Source organism: Ostrinia furnacalis, unplaced genomic scaffold (assembly GCF_004193835.3).
Source record: "Ostrinia furnacalis isolate ACB-3 unplaced genomic scaffold, ASM419383v2 OfSCF2797, whole genome shotgun sequence".
Taxonomy (NCBI): domain Eukaryota; kingdom Metazoa; phylum Arthropoda; class Insecta; order Lepidoptera; family Crambidae; genus Ostrinia; species Ostrinia furnacalis.
Window position 1 is genome coordinate 46,492 of NW_021133036.1, and position 19,854 is coordinate 66,345.

The window sequence follows — 19,854 nt, forward strand, 5'->3', positions numbered from 1 at the left end:
ACCGTAGGTTTTTCGACCGCTGAGGTAATTCTCGATTACTTTTATGATGTTATTCGGGACGTCTGCTATTTGAAGCTTCTTCGTTAGACCTTCGTGGTTAATAGAGTCGAAAGCCTTCGAGAGATCTGTCGATACCATAGCCACGCTCTCTTTTGCTTCCAACGCATCCGTTATGAACTTGCCAGTGCGAAGAATCTGAGTGCCTGTACCTCTATGCTTTGTAAAACCGTGTTGGAATGGTGGTTGGAGTCTGTCGGTTGTCTGTCGTAGGCGTGACAGAAGAAGGCGCTCATACAATTTACCCATGATGTTTAGTAGGGTAATTGGTCGGTATGATTTGGCGTCCCGATGATTCTTGCCTGCTTTATGAAGGAAGATGCACTCTCCGATTTTCCACCTGTTCGGATAATAACCTGACATCAATAGGTATTCGGCTATTACTTTGTACTTGATGAGAAAGGGGTTGCCTCCTAGTTTAAGGGCATCCGCTTTGATTTTGTCCGGGCCTGGTGCTTTCTTGTTTTTGAAACGTCTCAGCATACATTTGATTTCCTCTATGGTTGTAGGGTCAAGAGGCTGAAATGGTGTAGTCTTTTCTGTACCCCTGTCTTCGTTGTTTATCTCAGCTTCCGTGACGATTGCTGCGTCGACCAAGGCGTTGATGGTTTCTTCTTCGCTGTTGCAACCCTCAATGTGGGGAAGTCTCTGTACTGGGGCCTTTAGGTTACGTTGCATTCGCCACATCTGGGTTCTGTTATCGCGTGGATCGTTTATTAGCCGTGTCCATTTATCGTTGCTGTATTCCGCTAATGCCTGTTGAACCAGACGTTTCAGACGATTGTAGTTTCTTCTTTGTTCTGTTATAACGTCCTGGTTAAATCGCAGTCGCCACGCTTTTCTTTTTGCTTTATTTCTTTCGTTGATCAATTTATCGATATGTTCTGGGAGTTGATCTCTTCTATTGTTCTCGTGTAGTGGTGCATACTTATCCAGTGTTTCGGTAATAGCTTTTTCTAGTTGTAGTATGTATTCTTCGCATTCAACGTCGGATGTAATTTTCTTTGGTAGATGCATAGTTTTATTCCATAGGGTTTGTTGAAATTGTTGTTTGAGTTCTTCATTGTTTGTAATAGCGCGGGTATTTCTCACCAGTGTTTTCTCTACGTCCACTACTATATTTAGATCCAGTAGCCAGGGCATATGATCAGAGCCAACCGATGTTATTTGTCGACATGTTATGGTGTCAAAATCTTGTGTATCGAGCGAGAAGATAGCCGCATCGAGGATACCATAGCCCGTACTGTTAGGTCGCGAGGGTAAGCCAGTGTGGTGTATGGTGCACACGTCGGAGTTACAGAGGTCGCGAACGAGTATTCCTGCTCCTTCGTCTCTCATCTGGTTGAGTGTAGTCATTTTAAGGTTAAGGTCCCCGATAGTGATGTTAGGAGCTTCGGTTATAATATTTTCTAGCTCATCATTAAGTGCTTTGGTGTCAATGTGTTCTGATCTGTGCGGTATGTATATTCCCTTCACCTTTATAGATGCCCCGGTCTGGTGATCATAAATGAGATTGATAGCGACGCCTTCAATGAGGCGATCTGTTTCCTCTGTTCCTGGGGTTACATCGGTCTGACTCCACCGTATTTCTCGCATCACGTACATGGCTGTGGTTAGATGCGGTGCGACCGAGTGAGTAATCCTATCGTAGTTCAGGAGGTTCATGCGGACTTTAGAAAAGTCTACGCGGCACTCATTGACCACGATTATATGTGGTTTATAGCGGTCGGCTAGAGACTTGAGCTCAAGGAATTTGCGTCGGAGTCCTTGCGCATTGAGGTGCAATATGCGCAATTTATGATATCGATACCTCGGATTTTTTACTGAGAATTTTGATGAGGATTTCATGCTGTAGCTGTAGTTGATATAATATTTGTTTCATGGTTGTTTGCAGCTCTTGCCATTGGGGGTCTGTGCTATTGTCTTTAATTATTTGTTCATTTTGTTGCTTTGGTGGCTGATACTGAGATTGTGATATGGGTATCTGTTTGGTGGGCAGCGATGGAAATTGTGAAGTTGAGGTTATGTCCAAGTGCAGGGCGTTTTCCCGGCTCTTTCCCATTGTTGCATATCTACGTTCAGCTATTTCTTTTTGTTTCCTGACTTTTTCTTCGTGTTGTGTCATTTGGCGGTCCACTGCCTTCTTGAACTTCTCGCATTTAGCTTGGTTGGCCCCATGTCCAGGTTTTTTGCATGATGTACATATTTGGATCTCTACGCCTTCTTCGTTTCGGATTGTGGATGTAGGGTGTTTCCTCTCGCCGTGACACGCAGATGTCGCATGCGTAAAGAGGAAACATCTCTTACATTGTACTACTCTCCTAGGGTCATCATTGTATTCCTGAGGCTTCATACTAAAAGCCCCGAAGTATGCGTGTTTTGTTGTTTTCATGAGCGTGGCGATTTCATTGTATGAGTGGGCACCATCGAAGATAAATAGCTGCAGGTTACCTTTGATAGTCCTCATTTTGAGCGGTCTCACACCGATGCACCTCTCCATTTCTTCAAGGCAAGCCTCATTCGTCTCATCGTAGATATTCGTGTTGAGCACAACCTTCGTGTGGTGGATTTGCTGGGCTTTAGGGACGCGTGCAATGAAGCGGAGCCCGTCGTCAAGATTCCTCAGTTCGTCTATAATTGTCTTCCTTATATCCGCAGTGTATACGCGGATCGTGATCGTTCTTTTGTTAGGAGCCATGGTGTGTCTTGCCCCGTGTTCTGTGGTTAGTTTTCTAATTTTATTAAGGAATTCCGGATCGCTGATTTTCTTTACGTCCGTTATAATTATGTCAGGGATGTGAATAGGTTGTGTGGTTACTCTCGGTTGACGCTGGGTAACTGTCGCTTTGGGAGATACGACGCTTCTTTTTCTTTTCTTGGGTTTGGGTGAGGTGGGTGAGGTGGAAGTAGCCAGGTTATTATCTTCTTCCCTTTCCAGTTCATCTTTATGCTCATTTTCGATGGAGAGCGAAGCGAAGCTATTGCTTATTGTTATACCGGGCTGTTGCGAGGTAATCTTCTTCTTGGCGGCGCGCGAAGGCATCGTCGCATTTTTCAGCTGATTGCGAACTCGCACGAATGGGGTGGCAGATTCCTTATGCCACGCGTGTGCTGGTGGAGTGCGCTGATGCGGTCGCACTGGCGTTACCTATGAGGCCCAGCGTGAGCGTGCGGTTGTCGATGCCGAGCAGCAGCGAGTAGTCCATGACGCAGTGCGCGGCCAGGAAGGTACTGGTACTGTGCGTCTGTACTGGCGTTACCTATGAGGCCCAGCGTGAGCGTGCGGTTGTCGATGCCGAGCAGCAGCGAGTAGTCCATGACGCAGTGCGCGGCCAGGAAGGCGGTGTCGCGCTCCACGCTCGCCCACAGCACGCCGCCCGCGTGCGACATTATGTACAGCTGCGTCTCCCAGCGCACTGGAATTAAAACAAAAACTTAATTGACTCGCGCACATATACACAAAAATAAGACTGGTTTTAGTCACGCTGACCGTCAGCGCTGACAGCCGAAATGTATGAAGCGTCGGCGCCGAGTGATCAGCGTCACTCAGAAACGTTCCCTTCAATTACATACATATTGATCTGTCAGCGCCGACGATCAGCGAGCGGTCAGCGCGATTCTAAAACCCGCCTTACTATGTCTCACAGTGCGCGTGGACGCACAGAGTGACACACGAACCAACCACAGAGCTCTATTCAACGCTGTGCATTCGATTTGCTGCTTCACTTAAACAAGCATCGTTTGTGAATACGTCAGTATATTGACGTCTTTGCCAAACACAACGCGATCTTTCTTCTTAGAGCCAAAACAGTCGATACGATGGCGCGAGGATCCCTTGAGGTCAAGTCGTTGAGCAGGTTTTCGTCCATGAGGACAGCCAAAGGCTGGGTATCGGCAGCAAGACGATGGCGCCAAGATCCCTTGAGGTCGAAGCGTCGTGCGCCCGCGCAGCCGTAACTTGAACCCTATTTCATGCGCCGTAAGGACTTTGATTACAGCCAGGCGACATTGAGCTCTATTCCCTGCACCATAAGGACTCACAGTTGAGCAGGTTCTCGTCCATGAGCACAACCAGGCTAACTTATTAGCAGGTTCTTCAGCCAGGCGACCTTAAGCGCTTTTTCATGCGCCGTAAGGACTCACGGTCGAGCAGGGGCTTCAGCTAAGCAAACTTGAGCTCTATTCCCTGCACCATAAAGACTTACAGTTAAGCAGGTTTTCATCCATAAGTACAGCCAGCGGCTGCGTATCGGCGGCGAGGCGATGGCGGGACGATCCCTTGAGTTCGAAGCGTCACGCCAGGCGAACTTGAACTCTATTCCTTGCGCCGTAAAGACTCACGGTCTAGCAGAATCTTCATCCAAGCAAACTTGAGCTCTATTCCCTGCGCCGTAAGAACTCACGTTCGAGTAGGTTCTCCAGCCAGGCGACCTTGAGCTCTATTCCCTGCACCATAAAGACTCACAGTTGAGCAGGTTTTCGTCCATAAGCACAGCCAACGGCTGCGTATCGGCGGCGAGGCGATGGCGGGACGATCCCTTGAGGTCGAAGCGTCGCGCGGCCGCGCAGCCGTACCAGATGTTCTCCATTACGAGGATCGAAGGTGATTGAATCAGAAATGAGGAGATTCGCAGGAGAACCAAAGTGGCCGACATAGCCCGCAGAATCCTAAAAATCAAGTGGCAGTGGGCGGGGCACATAGCTCGCAGAGCTGATGACCGACCGATGGGGCAGAAAAATTATCGAGTGGCGATTACGGGTCGGAAGACCTAGCGTGGGTAGGCCCCTAACCAGGTGGACTGACGATCTTGTGAGGGTGCCTGGATGCGGGTGCCGCAGGACCAGTCGTTGTAGAAATCTTAGAAGGCCTTTGTCCAGCAGTGGACGTCATTTGGCTGAAGCGAACGAACGAAGGAGTAACAGTTGAGCAGGTTTTCGTCCATGAGGACAGCCAGCGGCTGCGTATCGGCGGCGAGGCGATGGCGCGAAGATCCCTTGAGGTCGAAGCGTCACGCCAGGCGAACTTGAACTCTATTCCTTGCGCCGTAAAGATTCACGGTCGAACAGGATCTTCATCCTAGCAAACTTGAACTCTATTTCCTGCACCATAAGGACTTACGATTGAGCAAGTTCTCGTCCATAAGCACAGCCAGCGGCTGCGTATCGGCGGCGAGGCGATGGCGCGACGATCCCTTGAGGTCGAAGCGTCGCGCGGCCGCGCAGCCGTACCAGATGTTCTCCATTACGAGGATCGAAGGTGATTGAATCAGAAATGAGGAGATTCGCAGGAGAACCAAAGTGGCCGACATAGCCCGCAGAATCCTAAAAATCAAGTGGCAGTGGGCGGGGCACATAGCTCGCAGAGCTGATGACCGACCGATGGGGCAGAAAAATTCTCGAGTGGCGATTATGGGTCGGAAGATCTAGCGTGGGTAGGCCCCTAACCAGGTGGACTGACGATCTTGTGAGGGTACCTGGATGCGGTTGGCGCAGGACCAGTCGTTGTAGAAATCTTAGAAGGCCTTTGTCCAGCAGTGGACGTCATTTGGCTGAAGCGAACGAACGAAGGACTCACAGTTGAGCAGGTTCTCGTCCATAAGCACAGCCAGCGGCTGCGTATCGGCGGCGAGGCGATGGCGGGACGATCCCTTGAGGTCGAAGCGTCACGCCAAGCGAACTTGAACTCTATTCCTTGCGCCGTAAGGACTCACGGTCGAGCAGGGTCTTCATCCAAGCAAACTTGAGCTCTATTCCCTACGCAGTAAAGACTTACAGTTGAGCAGGTTCTCGTCCATAAGGCATAAGGCGCGAAGATTCCTTGAGGTCGAAGCGTCACGCCAGGCGAACTTGAACTCTATTCCCTGCGCAATAAAGACTCACGGTCGAGCAGGATCTTCATTCGAGCAAACTTAAGCCACAAAATATAACAGAAGACAAACTCCATACTAAATGCGCTCGAGCCACGCACACATAGACACCGCTCTAGCAAGACTGTCTTGGACGAATGCGAGCGCGACGTGGCGCGACAGACGTTCGCCACACGTTCGCTGTGGTTCGCTTGAGTCACGCGCCGGTCAACCGCCTGTGATATTATTTTGTTTTGCGAAATTGACGAAAATGAGTGAACAGAAAAAGTCGTATTATAATTGTTCGGTATTTGGTTGCTTAAACTCATCATTAAATACTGAATTTTCATTTTTTAAATTACCAGTTGATTCGGGGAGGTAAGTAAGTTATTTATTTGAATTTCAATTGAAGTTGAAAGCCAACTCAATTATTAGGAATATCGAATTGTTTTAGAGAGGTTTTATGAATTATTGGATAACTAGCTTTTGCCCGCGGCTTCACCCGCGTGAAATTCAGTTTGTCACAGATCGTCATAAATTATAGCCTATATGTTATTCTGGGTTATAAANAGAGGTATGCAAAACGAGGTACATACATGAGTTTACCTTCTGTTATATTTTGTGCTTAAGCTCTGTTCCTTGCGCCGTAAGAACTCACGTTTGAGTAGGTTCTCCTACCAGGCGAACTTGATCTCTATTCCCACACCATAAAGACTCACAGTTAAGCAGGTTTTCGTCCATAAGCACAGCCAGCGGTTGCGTATCGGCGGCGAGGCGATGGCGGGACGATCCCTTGAGGTCGAAGCGTCGCGCGGCCGCGCAGCCGTACCAGATGTTCTCCATTACGAGGATCCCGTTTCCCGCTCCGCCTACACTGTACACGCCTAGGATACGAGCTGAAAACAAACAATAAGATTATTGGAGGAATCAGTACAGGGCCTACGCTAAGAGTAGGCGCACACCGTTGATTTTTCGTCGGCCGATAGTTTAGTCGGGCAGTTGATCAGTATGGGCATGTATGGGAGTGCGCACACTACGCCGATTCGATTTGGCCGATTCTTCATACAATTTAAAATCGGGCACAACTATCGGCCAACTAAAAATCAACGGTGTGCGCCTACTCTTAGCGTAGCGTACTCTAAAACTTGCGCGGGTACAGCGTCAAATAGTTCGTGACACCAAAAATAGCCAAAAAGTTCGCAACAAGTCTTTGTTCCAACTGGAATAAGGGTGCGTTGTCAACTTTTTTGCCAGTTTGGGTGTCATGAACTATAGTCTGGCCTGCGAGCACGTAGAAATTTGTCCAATGACCCCAAGCTACCCATCCTTATCGCTCGCGCGTAATCATGTTGCTCACAGACCGGGCTTTACATTATTTGACATGGATCGCGTGCGTGGCTCTAACAATTCGGCAGGTGATTTAATAATACATTAAATTAGTTCATGAAACTAGGTCGGAAAACAATTTTAATGTTATCAATCAATTTTAGTTTACAGATGAAGAGTGAACAATGTTGAGGTTAAGGTCCATACACCGAAACTAAGTTGCAAGTAATTAATTTATTGCGGAGAAAACAAAACTTTGGGAAAAAAAACGTTGTAATTAGATGCAATAAAGCATAGGCCTCATCTTGGTATTGCCAGACGTTATTATGAATTAAATAAGTGCCATAGTGCATAGGCGTCATCTTGGTATTGCCAGACGTTATCCTACTAATATTATAAATGCGAAAGTTTGGATGTCTGGATGTTTGTAACTCTTTCACACAAAAACTACTGAACGGATTTTCTTGAAACTTTACAGTATTATTGTTTGTAATCCAGATTAACATATAGGCTATAATTTATGCCGATCTGTGACACTAAATTTCACGCGAGGTGAAGCCGCGGGCAAAAGCTAGTTATAAATATTTACCAACGAGTTTGCGGGTTTGAAGCTTTGAAAGATAATTCACTATGACGGTGCGGTACGTCACTCACCTAAGAGGCTAGGCTGTTGGTTCTGGTGGCAGTTGATGACGTAGTTGAAGTAGTGCGGCGCGAACTCGAGGAACTGCTGCCACTCCGGCTTCGTCATCTCCTTCAGCACGTAGCGGTCGTCTGTTCATTGAGTAATTACGGTTTGAGTAAGTTGAACGCGAAGAATTTTCGATGGGACAAAATAGCGATCACAGGAGAAAAAAAAATCAATGTCTCAAACAAACACAAACGGGACTTTTAATTCGTATTTATAAATTATTTTCCATAAAAAACATACTATTATAACGTTTTTGAACAATTAAACGACTATACTCGCGCAAAGACTCGTGGCAGGCGAGGCCATAAGTAATTTTTGAAACAGAAATGCGCTGATGTACAGTCACCCAGTGGCGGGGCAAGACCTAAATTTGATGTGGGCAAGACAGATTTCGCGAGGCCTTGTTCTGTGGCGAACTGAATTATAAAAAAAGTAATAATAAAAAAACAATGAACACTGACAAGTTTTTATTCATAAAAATACAAATTAGATTAATATTTAAAAAAAATTTTTTGAGGCGCGAGGCCCCTTGTACCGCGAGGCCGTAGGCGGTGGCCCACGTCGCCCACGCCTTACGCCGCCACTGCAGTCACCAATATTTCATTAATTATTACGTATTAAAAACAACGCTATGCCTGCCTCTGTGTGACGTCACCCATAACAGTGTGAGTGCGAGAGAAAACGTGATATAATATGTGCCGTAGTAAATAATTATGTCGTACACATACAGACGTTATTTGCGTAATTTTAATTAACTTTTACAGTCCTGGATGTTTTTCAACTCAGCTTATGCGCTTCATTGGCGTCACAGACAAAGTCTTATAACTAGAATATAAGTAATATAATATAAATGAAATAGCATTACAAACTCACCCTTAGTCTTACAAAAGGTGGAGCCCGACTTGCCGCCCTTGGCAGCCCACGGCACGCAGTGCGCCAGCGAGCGGATGAAGCCTTCCTCGATCTCACACAAGCTCTTGTCTGCGAAGTGTCGAATGGTGAGCGCGTTAAAAATATGCATTATGCTTATAAGGTGTGGGCGCGTGCTACATTGATTTTAAGTTGTACCGTTTGATGTAGCATACCATTTGTGGTTGGATCCCACTAGTTGAATACATCTATATTTATTCGAGTTGGTGTATTAGATGATTTGACAGTATTTGTTGAACGACAAAGCCGATCGATTCAAGTAGCATTATGTACCGCCACCTCTAGGCCCAAGATGGCCCACCACGATATTTTTTATCGAATATGTACTCCAAGCTCATAAAGTGGTTTAAAATTGTTGACAAACTTTATCATGACACGAATCTTAGCTCGGCAGAGCCAACTGCATCAGACACGCGAGTCCGACTAACTTAGTTCTTGGTCTGCAACCGGCATTACTTGCCAAATGACGACTTCTCAGCACTTGCCAAATGTTTGTCTCGAAGCGCTGGTAGGGCAAAAAAAGAATGAGACATATATAGGCTCCTTAGGAGCATTTGACGATTTGCAAGTACTAATTTAATTAGTCTAAACAAATGAAGAAAATTTTGATTTTCATTATACTCACCTCATAAAGGTAGCGGGAAGGCGCTGGATGCAGGCCGCCACCAACCGGCCATTGTGGAAATCATTTGGGTAGGCCTGTGTTCAGCAGTGGACGTCCTGTGGCTGGAATGATGATGATGATTATACTCACTATCTTTCTCCTTATTCTCGCAGCAGCACTTCTTGTTATCCCCGGCGGTGTGTTCACTAGTATTTGCGAATTCATCAGTGATGTGCGGGTTGCTGGATAGTGGAGCGAGTAGCATGTGCCGTAGTCGCTGGAATTGCTGCGCGTAGTACACGCGGCATAGCAGACCGTCCTGAGGGGATGGAATAGAAAAATATACAGGGTGATTTTTGTATCAGTATCCAAATTTTCAGGATCGACTCAGAATCAGTAACTTAATTGATTTACGTTAAGAAAACAAAACTTTTTTCTCCATATTTAATTATCTTCATCCGCTGCGCGCGGTTTTCAAATTGACTCACGTGGAAAATTTGCTTCGTTCATGGAAAAATACGTACACATAGTTAACTGCAAAGCTTAATAGACATAATGGTGAGCGGAAATAAGCAATAAACTTTAAAACTTAAGATATGGGCACCCGCGAATTAGACTTTCAATATTATTTTTTGCGAAAAATACCACGATTAAAAATAATTACGATAAAGTTGTATCGTTAAATTGTTCTAAAGAGCTTATTAAAAAAATTTCAATACTGATAACAAAGTCACCCTGTATATGACATGTACAATATATCGGCTGATGCCGAGAACTTATAACTTTTAGTTTGTTTAATCTATATCAATATCGTTTAATCGGAAACTTAAAGAAAATATTGAAATGGCAGACATGTGAATATGCCACAAAAATGTATTTATCCCCTTTGTAATAAATTAGCAACTCCGTAGATCCGAAGTGTTTGGATGGATTGTGAATACATGAAACTATGAACTTATCGCAATAGAGACTCACAATACGAGTACAATAAAAAACAGTTCAGTTCAATTTACCTTCAGCAAAACTTCAATATGGTCGTTCGATTTCGCTGCTTTAGCTTTATCACCGTCAGTTTTATCTTTTGAGTTGGCAGCATTTTCCGTTTCCTCTGTTTCGCCTTGTGTACTGAAATAAATAAAAAACACTATTTAATGAAATCTTTGTATTTGTAAACAAGAAAGATTACCAGAAAACGGATTAATTTACAACATTTTGATTAGTTAAGCGGAGCAGCGAGCAACATACTTAGAAAGTTAGAGAGAAATCAGGACATTTGGCGTTCCACTCAAAGTAAAATTGTGGGGTAGGATTCCTATACAGTAGTGAGAAATTAAAATAATGTAAGTATCATAAAAATAACTATATTTTGACTAAGATATTCCTCAAATAAATACACGATCTTTCGGACATCTACTCTGGAAAAAAATACCAATTCCAATGAGGGCTATCGTTTTAGCGCTCACCAGTTAGCGCCACTGTAGAGTAAGGTCCTGTCACTTGCTAGTAGCGAAGACAGTGGCACCAACTGGTGAGTGCTAAAGTGGTAGGAGGACTATCGCATTTGCACTCATCAAGATGGCGCCACTGTAGAGTAAGGTCCTGTCAATCGCCAGGGGTGCCAACTGTTAAGTATAAAGACGATAGCCCTCATTGTTCCGTGTGTCCAGGCATTAAATCTAGGGACGTCCCTCTCAAGGGACACTCGGCCGCTTACCTTTGCGATTGGTGTCGCTGGTATGTAACGGAGGCGAGAGTGGCGGCGATGACGGAACCGATCTCTCCCGCCAGTACCACTACAGGAATAACGCCTGATGAGATGATCATGCCCACCTGAAGAGAGAAACAAACATTAATTAATAATTCCGTCACAGACAAACCCACCACCAGCCATGGTTCTTCCTGCCTCACGGCGTACGAACCGAATCTCGGGAGAGCGCGCGGGTACTTGCTCTGGGATCTTTTCCCCGGGCGCACTATGGAGCGAAATTGCGATTTATGGACATAGCGATTTTTTTCACAATTTCTATTTGAAAAAAATACCTATCGATAGGTAACGTTATTCTGATGAATAAATGCTGCACAAGTTTTTCTCTAAAACCAATAGTTTGACTGGAAAAAAATATTTTCCATTTTCTTTGTATGAAATGAAACATAAAGTGGTCGATTTCGACTAAGCCTTGACAGATCTTGCTTTGAAACTACTTGAGCCTTGTTCTATGGCTTGTTGACTGTAATCCTACGCTATCAGCGCGCGTCCAAAGTTGGCCCGTTCACAAGTTATGAGGTTGTGAAAAATTTTAAAAAAGTAAGTAAAAGTGACTTTTTTTTGGAATATCTTTAAAGATTTAACAAAAATATAAAGATTTTATACGTTAATAATGTAAATTAACCTTAAATTACTGCTAAAAACACATTTTAATAAACTTAAAAGGAATTAAATCAGCGATTTTTTTTTCACAATTTCTGTTTAAAAAAAATACCTGTCGATAGGGTATGTTATTCTGATGAATAAATATTATGAACGTTTTTCTCTAAAACCAATAGTTTGGCTGGAAAAAAATATTTTCCATTTTCGTTGTATGGAATGAAACATAAAGTGGTCGATTTCGACTAAGCCTTGACAGATTTTGCTTTGAAACTACTTGAGCCTTGTTCTATGGCTTGTTGACTATAATCCTGCAAAAACAGCGCGCGCCCAAAGTTGCCCGTTCAGAAGTTATGAGGTTCCAAAAAATGAAAATTAAAGTAAGTAAAAGTATCTTTTTTTGGGTATAAATCTTTAAAGATTCAACTAAAACATGAAAATTATATACTTTAGTAATGTAATTAACCTTTCTCTTGTCGTCTTATCTAAAGAAAAGTCAATTTTACTTACTTTAATTTTCATTTTTCGGAACCTCATAACTTCTGAACGGGCAACTTTGTGCGCGCGCTGTTAGTCTAGGATTATAGTCAACAAGCCATAGAACAAGGCTCAAGTAGTTTCAAAGCAAAATCTGTCAAGGCTTAGTCGAAATCGACCACTTTATGTTTCATTCCATACAACGAAAATGGAAAATATTTTTTTCCAGCCAAACTATTGGTTTTAGAGAAAAACGTTCATAATATTTATTCATCAGAATAACATACCCTATCGATAGGTATTTTTTTTAAACAGAAATTGTGAAAAAAAAATCGCTGATTTAATTCCTTTTAAGTTTATTAAAATGTGTTTTTAGCAGTAATTTAAGGTTAATTTACATTATTAACGTATAAAATCTTTATATTTTTGTTAAATCTTTAAAGATATTTCAAAAAAAAAGTCACTTTTACTTACTTTTTTTTAATTTTTCAGAACCTCATAACTTGTGAACGGGCAACTTTGGATGCGCGCTGATAGCGTAGGATTACAGTCAACAAGCCATAGAACAAGGCTCAAGTAGTTTCAAAGCAAGATCTGTCAAATCTTAGTCGAAATCGACCACTTTATGTTTCATTCCATACAACGAAAATGAAAAATATTTTTTTCCAGTCAAACTATTGGTTTTAGAGAAAAACTTGTGCAGCATTTATTCATCAGAATAACGTAACCTATCGATAGGTATTTTTTTCAAATAGAAATTGTGAAAAAAATCGCTATGTCCATAAATCGCAATTTCGCTCCATAGTGGGGCGCTTTGCTTGACTCCCTACAAATTTCTCTGATCCATGTCCCTTCTCATCTCCCCCTACTGGGGCTTGACACCACAAATACGGTACTTCGCGTCGGGCTGCTATCGTTGATAAATGTCATCACTTCTGTCCGTCCGTCACAGACAGTATCATGCAAGCTGAAGTGGCAATGAGCAGGGCACATAGTACGCAGAACTGACGGCCGATGGGGCAGTAAGGTTCTGGAGTGGAGGCCGCGTACCGGAAAACGCAGCGTGGGACGCCCACCCACAAGGTAGACCGACGACATCATAAAGGTAGCAGGAATGCGCTGGACGCAGGCCGCTACCAACCGGGCAACATGGAAAGCATTGGGGGAGGCCTATGTTCAGCAGTGGACGTCCTATGGCTGAGATGATGATGATGATGATGAGACAGTGTCATGATGTTTGTGCGTATGTTTGTACAAATGCTTTGGAAAGGTTTACAGTACAGGTTCTTACTCTACAGTGCATGGCGTCTTTCTGGCAAGGACACAACTGATAGTCCTCCAACCGCTTCACCACTTAAGAGCTGACGCCACTGCCTTAGTCACTAGCGCGTAGCAGGACCATACTTATAGGTACCCGCTGAAAACCAGTGTCGAGGCACGCGTGCACGAGTGTTTCGATTAATACTGAGCGGGCGCCTTTTTGGCACGAGATACTATGTTAAGTGTGTTTAATGTTTTTTTTTGTTTATTTTCATTTGTGTTTACGTGTCAAATAAAGGTTTTTCTATTCTATTCTTATAGTGGCGCCAACTGGTGAACGCAAATGCGGTAGTCCTCATTGCCGATTGGCGCCTTCCATTAAAGTGTGAGTTAATCTAGGTGACTAATAAATAAATTCTATTGTAACTTGCCTGGTGGGAAGGCTGGTTGTTGGATAGCAATTGCGACAGAATCTGTCTAACTGTTTTCTTGTCGCCTTTTTCCTCGTCTTCCTCGCCTAGAAATCCAAAAACAAAGTTTTTAACACTATTTACGTTAAAACCTCGCGATCTTACCTGACCATAATGAAGAATTACAGTTTTTGAATTGTTTTAGGTTGAGGGTCAGTAGAAATTAATTATAGTTAGAAGAGTTAATCCAAGTTAATCTAATTAGGCACTAAATCTATGATTAAATGTTGATTACATTACACCCGTTCCTAAAAAAACGTTTCTCTAGATTAAATTGAGTTAATTAATAACAATTGTCATTAAATTAAGTTGATTCTTTATTTAGCCATTACTAGTAAAAAAGCTAGGTTCAAAAATAAATTAGATAGAAACAGAAGAGCATAGAACATTCAGTCGGTGAAAAGTTCTATAAGAAATTTTCATCATCATGAAAAACAAAACCTCATGCAAAAAAAGAAAAGAAACCATCTTCGTTTTGGGTGTGCCATAAATATCTACTTCTTTAAAACTAGTAGCGTTCCCTTGAGTACCGAATTCTAAACAAAGTGTGTAGTTTTTTTTATGTAGCCTTAGCGGAGCGAGATGTGTTATGTCCACTAGGTTTTGTTATTAAATATTAAAATGTTACTAAATGTCTATAATTTGCTAATTGTTATTTCCCAAACAGCACAGCATAGACACATCTAACTACAGATACAGATAACTGTAACATTTAAAATTGTTTTTAGAAGACCCATAAACGTTGGAAGAAAACCACTACTAGATGGTGCTGTTTGTCGATTACACTGCGGTGGTACACTTTAAAAGAGCCCCATCATCTTGTAAATAAAATTAAACTGTTTGGCGTTATCAATATTAGTATTCTAATCTACGTTCATGCGGACATATTACTACAACACAGACACCAGAAACCACTGTGCTAGATTGTGTTAATTCTAACTACATAGTGCAAATTACATCCATCCGAAGAGCACTTCACGTTCCGTACCTGTATTTTCCTTAGACGTGTTATCTGAAGCAAAAACATAGGTCGTCCCTAAATAAAATAGTTGGAAACTGTTCAAAAATTACTTAATATTTGGTATAAAATGTATTTATTTCTGTGTAACATACCCGAGCTGTCATTGTTAGCACTGTCACTGGTAGTAGACTCTTCCACGTCAGATTTTTCTTCAACTGCAAAAATATAATTATTTTTATTTTATTTATAACTTGTTACATGTAAATTAATTATCAGTGAATTATTGAGTGGCTGCATCAGATATAGAAATCGATTGGAACTTGGACAAAAACAAAGACTAAAAGGGTGAAGAACTTAAAATAAATAAACACTAAGCATGAAAATGTACACCATTATTATTAAAGTCTGCATAGATGGTAAGTAAATGATGATAAGTCACTTAACATCAGGTGCGATTGTCAGGTCAAATACCGCATAAAAAAAGTTATAAAAGCACGCAAGAATTAAAAATGATTCAATCATTGAATTTTTAAATTTTAAGCCGGGCTTCCAGCGCATATTTTGCCCTACACAATCAACAAAACATTGCCAACATTCAACAAAACTGTCTACAAAAGCATTACACTACACATTTTTGTTTGCATCAACAATGTTTTTGCTTTCCATGCCCGGTGGAAATCACGTAGTGAAACAATGTTTTGTGTAGACAATTTTGTTGAATGTTGACAGGTTTTTGTTGATTGTGTAGGGGCAAAACACGCGCTTTAAAATATCGTAATGAGGGCTATCGTTTTTATACTTAACAGTTGGCACCCCTGGCGATTGACAGGACCTTACTCTACAGTGGCGCCATCTTGATGAGTGCAAATGCGATAGTCCTCCTACCACTTTGGCGCTCACCAGTTGGTGCCACTGTCCTCGCTACTAGCAAGTGACAGGACCTTACTCTACAGTGGCGCTAACTGGTGAGCGCTAAAACGATAGTTGTGTCAGTCAGTGTTGGAATTGCGCTCTTCGAAAATTATTGTCTATGGAAAATAAAAAAAATGTATTTCTTGAAAAATATAGTACGTTAGGTAAATAGGGATTTAAATAAAAAAGTAAAGTTTAATCGAATAAAGAAACCTTTAATAAAAATGTTATTGGTCCAGTTCTCATAGCAAAAAGTATTTAAATAAAAATATGAATCTAAGAATGGTTGAGAATAGTATATTGTCTATGGAATGTTGATCACCATTTCAGCAATTTCCTCATAAATAAGTTGCCAAATGTAAAATTTTAGCTTAAAATAAGGATAAATGGAACGGAATAATAAAATATAGTATTATCTCGTACTATCTCGTAATTAGGATAGTATATAGTATTTACTATGAAATAATAGTAACTAATAAAATATAAATAAAAATAAAACACACATGTACACATTCACACATACACTCACACACACACACTCACTCACACATACACTCACTCACTCCGCGCGCGCCATCCCCCTTACTTTGTTACTACAGATATGTTACTTAGTATACCTACTTGATATTATGTAGTATTAGTGCTTACTTTTATTTTTGTATAAGTACCTATTGAATTGTATTTACGCACACATAATATTCCAAGGAAGAGCGATGTCTCCTGGCACAGGCTTCTTTAAGCTTAAAAGGAGGCATCGATCACTATTAATTATAAGCAATTCCGCTGGTAATGAAATAAAGATTTTATTATTATTATTTTTTTTATTATAATAGTACAAATACTATAATTTTAGTACGAATTCCAACACTGGCTCTCATTGTAACTTACCAGCGGTATCCTGCGCTGGCTTGTGTCTCGGCGGAGGCGCGGCCCAGCGGTCCTGAGCGTCGCGGAGCATCTTTTCGCCCGAAATGATGCGGTCAGACACACTCCAAAGGCTTCGCACCACACCTATATCAAATATTCAGTATTAAAATATTATGATTTATGTAGAAGGAAAGAAGAAGACTTGACTTTCCTCTAAGTAAACATTTTATCTGTTACAAAACTAAAAAATCGTGTGAACTTCATATAAATAGCGATTCACCGTAGTAGTGCGGCAGATGCAGCAAGGTTCTGGAATGGAGGCCGCGTACCGGAACACGCAGCATGAAACCCACAAGGTGGACCGACGACATCGTAAAGGTAGCAGGAAGGCGCTGGACGCAGGCCGCTACCAACCGGGCAACATGGAAAGCGTCGGGGAAGGCCTATGTTCAGCAGTGGACGTCCTATGGCTGAGATTATGATGTGGTGGTACTTGCCAGCTAAAGTGGTTTTTTCATTTCGTAATATTGAGTTTATCCCTTTGTCGTGAAAGCCAGACTTTAGAATAAGGTATGGTAAAGCTAAGATGGTTTTCCCATTCAGCTATAATTTTATTATTTACTTAGCTCCGATTAACTTTAAGGCCCTCCCCAAAGTAAGTTATACAGGGTAGGCAAAAAAATCGGAAATCTTCCAATGCAGTTCTATTTCTTTTCAAAAATAAAGGAATGTTTTCTGAGAAAAATTTTCTATCTACAGTATTAAGAGTACTTTCCCTCCAGGTGGAACTACAAAATTCCACCATGTACATCTTAGCAAGATGGTTTCCCCATTCCGGTATAACTTTATTATTTAATTAGCTCCAATTAACTTTATCTGTCTTCACAATAAAGTAGGAGGAAACTCGCTGTGTACTCACCAGCCAAAGTGGTGTGCTCACTTAGTGTAGCGGAAGTCAACGCGAGATGTATTTGATCCATGTGCTGCTTGAAGTTCTGGCTGTCTTTCTCAGCCTCGCTGTCTGTCAGCGCGCTGAACGTTTCGTGCCCTGTACAAAAGTAAATATAAATACATACCTACTGTAATAATACAAATTTCTTTTTTCCAAAAAAAATATGTAGTAGGTAATTAGTAAAATTTCATATGTCTAAAGCCTGGTCCGTGAGCACGTAGAATCCCGTCCAATGACCCCAAGCTGCCCATCCTTGTCGCTCGCACGTAATTATGTTGCTGTCGCTCTCGCACACTCACTGCGGGCGCGCGTCGCACAGTCGCGATAGCAATATAATTACGCGTGAGCGATAAGGATGGGTAGCTTGGGGTAATTGGACGGGATTCTACGTGCTCACGGACCAGGCTTTAACATGAAAGGGTAGTCCCGCAAAATATCTTGAAGTTTGAAGCGGGAAAGTTAATGGCACTACAAGACAAAAAAGAAAACCATCGCACAGGTATGGTGAGTTTATCTTGCACAGATTTTTATATGTATTTGGTTAACAGTCAAGTCTACAAATACACGAAGAAAAATAGGAAAGAAGATAATTATCATGACAGGCGACTAAGAATGTGAAAATATTGATGGTAACATGCAGAAAAAATGCACATAAAAATATTTCCCTACCTTTGAGCATAAGTTCGTTGAGCTGGTGAATCAACGCCTCGCGCATCTTCTTAGTATCATACTTAGTGGATATCACCTCAGGCGGCAGTTGGATATCGTAGTACGATATTTTGCTATATCTGTAGAGAACACAGTTTTTTTTATGAATACAAAGGCTGGAAGGGATTGTCTTTTATCTGGGAGGAATGGTAATATGTATTTGATTGAGCAACAAACTTTGTTACGAGTATTTACACTTACAAGTATGCTACCAGATAGTTTTTCTCATAAATAGTGCTAATCGCATTTCAAGACTTTCGGAACTTAATTTTTTGAAGATTTCACTAAAATAAAGTGTGGTGACATAAATATGAATAGGAAAATATGGTTGTCTCCGTTAGGATAAACAATTTATGGCTGTTAGAACTAAATTCAAAAGGGTTTTATGTAGTTTAGCATGATACATCACAGTACAGCGCCGCGCTATAATACAATACCCGCACTATAGCACAGTACAGCGCCGCGCTACAGTACGATACCCGCGCTACAGCACAGTACAGTGCCGCGCTACAATACGATACCCGCATTACAGACAGCACAGTACAGCGCCGCGCTACAGTACGATACCCGCACTACAGCGCAGTACAGCGCCGTGCTACAGTACCACACCCGCGCTACAGTACAGTACAGCGCCGCGCTACAGCACCACACCTGCTCTACAGTACAGTACAGCGCCGCGATACAGCATGATACCTACGCTACAGCACAGTACTGCGCTACATTATAACACCCACGCTACACGTAGCACACCAGCGACAGCGAAATGCGGTGCGAGGGAGACGGCGCGCTACACACCTGAAGCTGGCCGTGGTCAACCTCACGATCGCTTGCATTCGTAGCACGCGAGGGAGAGAACGCCGCGCTACCGGCGACCCCGCTGTATAGGCGACCCCGCTGTATAGGCGACCCCGCGCTATAGGTGACCCAGCGCTATAGGTGACCCCGCGCTACACTAAAGTCTGGTCTGTGAGCACTTAGAATTTTGTCCAATGACCCCAAGCTACCCATCCTTATCGCTCGCATGTAATTATGTTGCTATCGCGCTCGCACACACACTGCAAGTGCCAGTCGCACAGTCGCGACAGCAATATAATTACGCGCGAGCGATAAGGATGGGTAGCTAGGGGTCATTGGACAAAATTCTACGTGCTCATCATCATCATCATCTTCAGCCATAGGACGTCTACTGCTGAACACAGACTTCCCCCAATGCTTTCCATGTTGATCGATTGGTAGCGGCCTGCGTCCAGCCCCTCCCTGCTACTTTTACGATGTCGTCGGTCCACCTTGTAGGAGGACGTCCCACGCTGCGTTTTCCGGTACGCGGCCTCATTCCAGAACCTTTCTGCCCCATCGGCCGTCAGTTCTGCGTACTATGTGCCCTGCTCATTGCCACTTCAGCTTGCTAATCCGTCGGGCTATGTCAGC

General features: G+C 42.7%; 1 protein-coding gene across 1 annotated transcript in view; it reads right to left on the reverse strand.

Annotated features, from left to right (window-relative positions):
• Positions 1–19,854, reverse strand: part of fab1 (1-phosphatidylinositol 3-phosphate 5-kinase fab1) — a 48,573-nt gene that overhangs the window by 2,647 nt on the left and 26,072 nt on the right. Inside the window, 13 exon segments of the mRNA XM_028309451.1 lie at positions 3,318–3,473; positions 6,623–6,799; positions 7,884–8,003; positions 8,794–8,901; positions 9,605–9,773; positions 10,468–10,579; positions 11,169–11,284; positions 13,988–14,073; positions 15,015–15,062; positions 15,140–15,202; positions 16,788–16,910; positions 17,686–17,814; positions 18,388–18,506. Coding sequence (XP_028165252.1) covers positions 3,318–3,473; positions 6,623–6,799; positions 7,884–8,003; positions 8,794–8,901; positions 9,605–9,773; positions 10,468–10,579; positions 11,169–11,284; positions 13,988–14,073; positions 15,015–15,062; positions 15,140–15,202; positions 16,788–16,910; positions 17,686–17,814; positions 18,388–18,506 — 1,526 coding nt within the window.